The sequence below is a fragment of the Salvelinus sp. IW2-2015 genome, linkage group LG6.1 (genome assembly GCF_002910315.2).
Source record: "Salvelinus sp. IW2-2015 linkage group LG6.1, ASM291031v2, whole genome shotgun sequence".
In the NCBI taxonomy this organism is placed as follows: Eukaryota; Metazoa; Chordata; class Actinopteri; order Salmoniformes; family Salmonidae; genus Salvelinus; species Salvelinus sp. IW2-2015.
In genome coordinates this window covers 14826529-14836552 of record NC_036845.1, presented here as the reverse complement: position 1 = coordinate 14836552, position 10024 = coordinate 14826529, and the positions used below count along the sequence as shown (strand labels likewise).

At 39.9% G+C, this 10024-nt stretch overlaps 1 protein-coding gene across 1 annotated transcript in view; it reads left to right on the top strand.

Annotated features, from left to right (window-relative positions):
• Nucleotides 1-10024, top strand: part of LOC111964671 (CBP80/20-dependent translation initiation factor) — a 38156-nt gene that overhangs the window by 21108 nt on the left and 7024 nt on the right. The window contains exons 3-4 of the mRNA XM_023988511.2: nucleotides 3604-3726; nucleotides 4904-4977. Coding sequence (XP_023844279.1) covers nucleotides 3604-3726; nucleotides 4904-4977 — 197 coding nt within the window. The remainder of the gene's footprint in view (nucleotides 1-3603; nucleotides 3727-4903; nucleotides 4978-10024) is intronic.

Genomic DNA, 10024 nt, shown 5'->3' with positions numbered 1-10024 from the left:
CTCTCTTTCTCTCATACATTCCTCCACTTGCCCCCCCCCCCCCTCCCCACTTGGCCAGCACTTGGGTGGTCAGACATTCCATCATGTAAATAGCGCCTCGGCAGCAGGTCGCAGACCCTATCTCTATTTATTACCACCCTTACATGTCCATTTCCTCCTCCCTCATAGATATTTACAAAATAGGTCTTCTTCGACCCATAACACTAGCATTGTTGTAGTCTTACATGCGTTCTGCGCGTTCAGTCTAGCATGGAGATAAAAGGGAAGGGGTTGGATTATTGTATATGACGCTCTTTGTGTGTGTCTTCTCGTCGGGTGTCAGTGGAGGAGGATTGATAGGGGGAGGGATATGTTGTTTTTACTTTGCATTGTTGCTGTTCCATGAAGGAGTGTGGATACATTACGGATTGAAATGATGGCATGGTGAAGATTGTTTTTAAGTTCCTACCTCATCTTGGTGCTGGCAGTGGAGAGAGTGTGTGGTAGTGATGATGTAAGGTAGGAGGATTTTGAGCTGTCTTCTGTGCTTGTCTTCGGAGGCTAAGGAGCGGAGGAGATGGAGGAGTTGATAGTGGTATTGATTTTGTTCTCTCTCTGCAGTGGAGGAGTTGATATGTATTGATTTTGTTCTCTCCTTGCAGTGGGAGTTGATATGGTATTGATTTTGTTCTCTCTCTGCAGTGGCAGGAGAGTTGATATGTATGATTTGTTTTCTCTCTCCAGTGGAGGAGTTGATAATTGTATTGATTTTGTTTTCTCTGCAGTGGAGGAGTTGATATGGTATATTGCATTTTGTTCTCTCTGCATGTGGAGGATTGATATGTATTGATTTTGTTCTCTCTGCAGTGGAGGAGTTGATATAGGTATTGATTTTGTTTCTCTCTCTTGCAGTGGAGAGAGTTTGTATATGGATATGATTTTTGTGTTTCTCTCTGCAGTGGAGGAGTTTGATATGGTATTGATTTTGTTCTCTCTCGCAGTGGAGAGTTGATATTGTATTGATTTTTTGTTCTCGCTGCAGTGGAGGAGTTGAATATGGTATTGATTTTGTCTCTCTCTGCGTGGGAGGAGTTGATATGTATTGATTTTGTTCTCTCTGCAGTGGAGGATTGATATGGTATTGATTTTGTTCTCTCTGCAGTGGAGGAGTTGATATGGTATTGATTTTGTTCTCTCTGCATGGAGGAGTTGATATGGTATTGATTTTGTTCTCTCTCTGCAGTGGAGGAGTTGATATGTATTGATTTTTGCTTTCTGCAGTGGAGGAGTTGATATGTATTGATTTTGTCTCTCTGCAGTGGAGGAGGTTGATATGAGTATTGATTTGTTCTCTCTGCAGTGGAGGAGTTGAATATAGGTATTGATTTTGTTCTCTCTGCAGTGAGGAGTTGTATATGATATTGATTTTGTTCTCTCTGTGGAGGAGTTGTATGGTATGATTTTGTTCTCTCTGCAGTGGAGGAGTTGATATGGTATTGATTTTGTCTCTCTGCAGTGGAGGAGTTGATATGGTATTGATTTTTGTCTCTCTGCAGTGGAGGAGTTGATATGGTATTGATTTTGTTCTCTTCTAGTGGAGGAGTTGATATGGTATTGATTTTGTTCTCTCTGCAGTGGAGGAGTTGATATGTATTGATTTTGTTCTCTCTGCAGTGGAGGAGTTTGATATGAGTTGATTTGTTCTCTCTCTGCAGTGGAGGAGTTGATATGGTATTGATTTTGTTCTCTCTGCAGTGGAGGATTGTATGTTATTGATTTTGTTCTCTCTGCAGTGGAGGAGTTGATATGATATTGATTTTGTTCTCTCTGCAGTGGAGGAGTTGATATGGTATTGATTTTGTTCTCTCTGCAGTGGAGGAGTTGATTATGTATTGATTTTGTTCTCTCTCTGCCGTGGAGGAGTTGATATGGTATTGATTGTTGTTCTCTCTGCATGGAGGAGTTGATATGTTATTATTTTGTTCTCTCTCTGCAGTGGAGAGTTGATATGATATTGATTTTTTCTCTCTGCAGTGGAGGAGTTGATATGTATTGATTTGTTTCTCTCTGCAGTGGAGGAGTTGATATGTATTGATTTTGTTCCTCTCTGCAGTGGAGGAGTTGATATGGTATTGATTTTGTTCTCTCTGCAGTGGAGGAGTTGATATGGTATTGATTTTTTCTCTCTGCAGTGGTGTAGGAAGGTGCGGATCTGATCGTGGTTAAGTGAGTTTTTGGTATACATGCGGTCGTAGCAGCGAGGGATAGAGTTGATATGGTATACGCTTTCTGGATGGTTGTGGTCTACGTGTGATAGGCAGTAAGAGGAGTTGGGAGTATGGATCATGTTATCATTTCGGTTCGTCTTAACATCAGTACAAAGGTGTGAGATAGGTTGGATAAGGGTATGAGCGGGTGTTAGGGTGACATTTCTGTATGAGAGCTAGTGATTTGATTAAGTTGGCGTGCCTCAGGTAGCAGTGTGTAGGCAGTTAGAGCTCTTATGGGTAGGATAGAAAGGGGAAGGTGTAGTTTAAATGTTCTGCGCCTTGCTCGTGCTGCCAGGTGCGAGGAATGGACGAATTGGAGATGATGTATAGCTGCTGATTAGAATTTTTCTCTCTGCAGCTGACGGTCGAGTGGTTTAGTTGAAGTAGGCTAGGATAGAGGATGTTGTGCTATCTCTGTAGTGGTAGTGATGAATGGAGGGTGTCCTCATCTGTGCTAGATAGGAGGAGTAATTGAATGCGACTTCTGTGATTGGAATATGGGAATGATAAGTAGGAGAGATTGTGTTGCCTTGCTCTCCTGTGCCCCTGCATTAGGCTGAGATGGGAGAGTTGAAGGTAAGGTGATATGGTATATACGCTGCATCTAGTGTGTTTGTGGTATGGATGCATCATAGTGCGTGACTAGTTAGTGAACGGAGCTCTTGTGAATATTTGTAGGATCGAAAGAGGGTTAAGTTGGTAGTGATTTTTAATTGTTCGCTGCGAGCGTGGACGTGTGATTGATTATTTGGGGTATGAGGATTATGATAGAAGGAGATGTTGTGTTCGTTATGCGTCGTGCTTCTAGTCGGAGTGGAGTTGATATTTGTATTTGATTTTGTTCTCTGGGAGTAGGGTATTGAAGAATATTGGTAGGTAGGGTATATTTGTTAGCCTGCCTTGCGTAGGAGTGGAGTTGATTCATGAATGAGAGTGAGGGTTAGGATTTGTTGCTTTGTTTCTCTGCTGCCACTCGTGTGTGCGAGGAGTTAGGGTAGAATGTAAAGTTGGAAGTGAGTGGATTGAAGTCGTGCTCTGTTGCTTTCTCTCTCCGTGTGGTAGGGAATGAGATAAGGGGAGGAGAGGTTAGTATAATTGACATACTTATGAGATGTGTTTTTTTGGTGATCTCTCTCTCTAGCTCTGTCATGTGTGTATGGGAGGTAGGGATGTAAGGTGGATGATTGGTGGTGTAGCTCTCATTCTGTTTTAGTGGTAGCTCTCTGATGACAGTGAGAGAGGGAGAAGGGTTCTGGATACGCTTTCTAGAGTTGCTGAGGTCATTGATTTTGTTCTCTCTTCCTCTTCTCTCTCTCTTGCTCTCTTTCTCTGTCTCCACCCCCTCTCTCTGCAGGATGAGTGGGATCACAGTAGTAATGGCAGTACAGGGTCCAGGCCCAGCTCTGGTTCAAGGCCTGGTTCAGGCTCCAGGTCCGGTAGCCGAGGGAGGAACAACCAGTTCAGAGGGCCAGCCAAGGTACAGGTAACTACCAAACCATACTACAGCTTTTATATCACCAGTCCCCAACCTTAACCCCCACAAACACAGTATTATCAAGGTACAGGTAACTACCAAACCATACTACAGCTTTTATATCAACCACCACCACCACAGAACCCCACAGCAGCTGTGGATGGTGGAGGAAGAAATGGGAGGACGGGCTCTCTTCCAGCCATTACTACAGTATGAGAGCATCGTCTGGTTTCTTCCTCCCCCGGCCACCACTGTCCCACACAGTAATATGTATCCAAGTCCTGTTTCACTCTCTGTTGTCCCAAGGGATCGTAAGAAAGCTACTGCAGGCTTGTGGCTGCTCCAGAAATCCACCACATGATTTACTATGAGGTCKTCAGGGGTCGTCAGGACAACCGCCACCCTCTTTTAGCATGCATCACCTTACTGGAGAGGGGTATACTGTAATATGAAGTGCATGAAAAGTCCTCAATGGTACTGGCTTACCTTGTTTTGTTCCATGTTATGTAATGTGGGGTTAATGCAGGGTTTGGGGCAGAGGGGTTGTCCTCTGGTTCTTCTGTCAGGCTCCAGGATATGTCTCTCCCAGAGGAGTTGTGTGTCTGCTCCATAGAGATACATAGAGGACTCTAGATGTCATAATGTCATTCCTTCCCACAGGGAAAACACATCAGTCATTTACCCACATACAGTACATGTTGACAGACCAGCTAAACACTATTTGTGTCCCAGAAATGTTTTTATAGAAATAATGTCACTTCCATCCCTCTCAACACAGGTTGGTGGCACCTTCATTGGGGAGGATGGGCTCGTGGTAATGGTTGGAGCGGAATCAGTGGAATGGTATAAAACACATGGTTTCCATGGTTTCCATGTGTTTGATGCCATTCCATTCGCTCCGTTCCAGCCATTATTATGAGCCGTSCTCCGCTCAGCAGCCTCCKCTGCCTCCTCAAGTAGTAATAATAAATGACGGGATGATTATCTTTCCACTGAAGGGGACTTTAACTAATGCTTCATCAATGTCAGYGTGTGTTAGCATGCAGGTTGAGTGTTTTTAAAGTTTAGCACGGTGACAAGAGAGCGGTTTTGATCACTATTCAGCTGTAGTAGTAAACGTGTTCCATATAGTGGTGTACAGGTAATACACTGTTGTAACAGGTTGTGTGTTGTCTTTCAGAACGGGAACAGAGAAGGGGCATTTGACATCCTGGGTACTGACATCTGGGCTGCTAACACCATGGACTCTCATGGGTATGTCATGCACACTGTTGACTCATTCACGCCCCCATCACCACACACACACACACACACACACACTGATGATGACTCCTATTACATATTAATTCTATCTCTTGCTCACACTGATACATGGCTAGTTGAGAGTGTTTTACTTGAATAGCCTTCTCCATGGCATTGTATTATGGGATGGATATGAAGGAGAGGTTAGAAATACTCCTGTCTTATCCTTGTACTGTGGTGTTGCTATCTTATCCAGACAACCTGATGATAGGATCAAATCAAAGTGTATTTGTCACATTGCACCGAATACAACAGGTGTAGACCTTACCGTGAAATGCTTCCTTACAAGCCAGTAACCAACAGTAAGAAGAGTTAAGAAATATTTACCAAGTAGACTAAAGTAAAATTATAAAAAGTAACAATATACAGGTGGTTACCGGTACTGAGTCAGTGTGCGGGGCTACAGGTTAGTTGAGGTAATTTCTACATGTAGGTGGGGGTGAGGTGACTATGCATAATAGTAGCGAGTAGCAGAAGTGTACAAAACAAATGGGGGGGGGGGGTCAATGTAAATAGTCCGGTGGCCATTTGATGAATTGTTCATCACCCTGAATAGTTGTCGTTGTCAGACAGGAGATGGAACAACACAACCGCAGGGACCACACAGTTTTTAACAAAGATAACTACACTCGCAACAGCTTAGCCTCGGGTTTAATTCAATTCATTTACAGCCACGTCTTCTTCAGAATCAGCCAGCTGTTTTTTTTCATTGGTGACACGTCTTCTGGCCCTCAAACAGCGTGTGTTCAGAGAACACGTGGTTTTTTCTGATATATATATATTTTATGCTAGTATGTTTTTATGAATCCTATGTTTTTAGCCACAGGTTTAATTAGCTCAGTTTCTCTATTCACTAGAGACATGAAGGGAATGTCACCTTTCTGAGGATACTTTCCAAATGGCACCCTATTCCCTATAATATAGTGCACTGCTGTTGATGAGGCCCTAGGCCCTGGTCAAAACAGTTCACTATATAGGGAATAGGGTGCGATTTGGGAATGCCGCCTGATATTCAGATTTGGGGACCTAGGGGCCTGTTTGTGACACATTCTGTCATCACAAATACATGTTACCGCATCCCAAAGCTCCCCCTTTTGGAATGCGGTAACAGCATGCAGTTAGTGTTAATATATTGTGTAACCTGATAGCTAGGTAGGTGTGTTAAAATACCTAGTTATAGTGTAACCTGATAGCTAGTAGGTGTGTTAAATACCATAAGTTAATATATTGTGTAACCTGATAGCTAGGTAGGTGTGTTAAATACCATAAGTCTAAATATATTGTGTAACCTGATAGCTAGGTAGGTGTGTTAAAATACCATAAGTCTAAAATATATTGTGTAACCTGATAGCTAGGTAAGGTGTGTTAATACCTAAGTCTAAAATTTGTGTAACCTGATAGCTAGGTAGGTGTGTTTAAATCCATAAGTCAAATATATTGTGTAACCTATAGCTAGGTAGGTGTGTTAAATACCATAAGTCTAAATAATTGTGTAACCTGATAGCTAGGTAGGTGTGTTAAATACCATAAGTCTAAATATATTGTGTAACCTATAGCTAGGTAGGTGTGTTAAATACCATAAGTCTATAATATATTGTGTAACCTGATAGCTAGGTAGTGTGTTAAATACCATAAGTCTAAATATATTGTGTAACCTGATAGCTAGGTAGGTGTGTTAAATACCATAAGTCTAAATATATTGTTAACCTGATAGCTAGGTAGGTGTGTTAAATACCATAAGTCTAAATATATTGTGTAACCTGATAGCTAGGTAGGTGTGTTAAATACCATAAGTCTAAATTATTGTGTAACCTGATAGCTAGGTAGGTGTGTTAAATACCATAAGTCTAAATATATTGTGTAACCTGATAGCTAGGTAGGTGTGTTAAATACCATAAGTCTAAATATATGTGTAACCTGATAGCTAGGTAGGTGTGTTAAATACCATAAGTCTAAATATATTGTGTAACCTGATAGCTAGGTAGGTGTGTTAAATACCATAAGTCTAAATATTTGTGTAACCTGATAGCTAGGTAGGTGTGTTAAATACCATAAGTCTAAATATATGTGTAACCTGATAGCTAGGTAGGGCTGTTTAAATACCATAAGTCTAAATATATTGTGTAACCTGATAGCTAGTAGGTGTGTTAAATACCATAAGTCTAAATATATTGTGTAACCTGATAGCTAGGTAGGTGTGTTAAATACCATAAGTTCTAATATATTGTGTAACCTGATAGCTAGGTAGGTGTGTTAAATACCATAAGTCTAAAATATATGTGTAACCTGATAGCTAGGTAGGTGTGTTAAAATACCATAAGTCTAAATATATTGTGTAACCTGATAGCTAGGTAGGTGTGTTAAATACCATAAGTCTAAAATATATTGTGTAACCTGATAGCTAGGTAGGTGTGTTAAATACCATAAGTCTAAATATATTGTGTAACCTGATAGCTAGGTAGGTGTGTTAAAATCCATAAGTCTAAATATATTGTGTAACCTGATAGCTAGGTAGGTGTGTTAAATACCATAAGTCTAAATATATTGTGTAACCTGATAGCTAGGTAGGTGTGTTAAATTACCATAAGTCTAAATATATTGTGTAACCTGATAGCTATTGGAGGTGTGTTAAATACCATAAAGTTCTAAATATATTGTGTAACCTGATAGCTAGGGAGGTGTGTTAAATACCATAAGTCTAATATATTGTGTACCTGATAGCTAGGTAGGTGTGTTAAATACCAATAAGTCTAATATATTGTGTAACCTGATAGCTAGGTAGGGTGTGTTAAATACCATAAGTCTAAATATATTGTGTAACCTGATAGCTAGTGTAGGTGTGTTAATAACATAAGTCTAATATATTGTGTAACCTGATAGCTAGGTAGGTGTGTTAAATACCATAAGTCTAAATATATTGTGTAACCTGATAGCTAGGTAGGTGTGTTAAATACCATAAGTCTAAATATATTGTGTAACCTGATAGCTAGGTAGGTGTGTTAAATACCATAAGTCTAAATATATTGTGTAACCTGATAGCTTAGGTAGGTGTGTTAAATACCATAAGTCTAAATATAGTGTGGTAACCCTGAATTAGCTAGGTGGTGTGTTAAATACCATAATCTAAATATATTGTGTAACCTGATAGCTAGGTAGTGTGTATAAATACCATAAGTCTAAGATATATTGTGTAACCTGATAGCTAGTAGGTGTGTTTAAATACCATAAGTCTAACTATATGTGTAACCTGATAGCTAGGTAGGTGTGTTAAATACCATAAGTCTAATATATTGTGTAACCTGATAGCTAGGTAGGTGTGTTAAATACCATAAGTCTAAATATATTGTGTAACCTGATAGCTAGGTAGGTGTGTTAAATACCATAAGTCTAATATATTGTGTAACCTGATAGCTAGTAGGTGTGTTAAATACCATAAGTCTAATATATTGTGTAACCTGATAGCTAGGTAGGTGTGTTAAATACCATAAGTCTAAATATATTGTGTAACCTGATAGCTAGGTAGGTGTGTTTTAAATACCATAAGTCTAAATATATATGTGTAACCTGATAGCTAGGTAGGTGTGTTAAATACCATAAGTCTAAATATATTTGTGTAACCTGATAGCTAGGTAGGTGTGTTAAATCCATAAGTCAAATATATTGTTGTAACCTGATAGCTAGGTAGGTGTGTTAAATACCATAAGTCTAAAATATATTGTGTAACCTGATAGCTAGGTAGGTGTGTTAAATACCATAAGTCTAAATATATTGTGTAACCTGATAGCTAGGTAGGTGTGTTAAATACCATAAGTCTAAATAATTTGTGTAACCTGATAGCTAGGTAGGTGTGTTAAATACCATAAGTCTAAATATATGTGTAACCTGATAGCTAGGTAGGTGTGTTAAATACCATAAGTCTAAATATATTGTGTAACCTGATAGCTAGGTAGGTGTGTTAAATAAGAGAGAGCGACTTGTGATGATGAATGTACAGTTGAAGTCGGAAGTTTACATACACCTTAGCCAAATACATTTAAACTCTAAACTTTTCAACTTAACTTTTCACAAATCCTGACAATTAATCCTAGTAAAATATCCCTGTCTTAGGTCAGTTAGGATCACCACTTTATTTTAAGAATGTGAAATGTAAGAATAATAGTGATTTATTTCATCACATTCCCAGTTGGTCAGAAGTTTACATACTCAATTAGTATTTGGTAGCATTGCCTCTAAATTCTTTAACTGGGTCAAACGTTTTGGTAGCCTTCCACAATCTTCCCACAATAAGTTGGGTGAATTTTGGCCGCATTTCTCCTGACAGAGCTGGTGTAACTGAGTCAGGTTTGTAGGCCTCCTTGCTCACACACGCTTTTTCAGTTCTGCCCACAAATTTTCTATAGGATTGATATCAGGGCTTTGTGGTTGCCACTCCATACCTTGACTTTGTTGTCCTTAAGCCAATTTGCCACAACTTTGCAAGTATGCTTGGCGTCATTGTCCATTTTAGAAGACCCATTTGTGACACAAGCTTTACTTCTTGACTGATGTCTTGATGTTGCCTCAAAATATCCACATCATTTCCACCCTCATGATTCTATCTATTTTTGAAGTGCACCAGTCCCTCCTGCAGCAAGCACCCCCACAACATGATGCTGCCACCCCCATGCTTCCCGGTTGGGATGGTGTTTCGGCTTGCAAACCTCCCCCTTTTTCCTCCAAACATAACAATGGTCATTTAGGCCAAACAGTTCGATTTTTGTACGATTTTTGTCTCCATGTGCAGTTGCAAACCGTAGTCTGGCTTTTTTATGGTGGTTTTGGAGCAGTGGCTTCTTCCTTGCTGAGCAGCCTTTCAGGTTATGGATATCAGAAGCTTCTAAAGCCATGACATAATTTTCTGGAATTTTCCAAGCTGTTTAAAGGCACAGTCAACTTAGTTTATGTAAACTTCTGACCCACTGGAATTGTGATACAGTGAATTATAAGTGAAATAATCTGT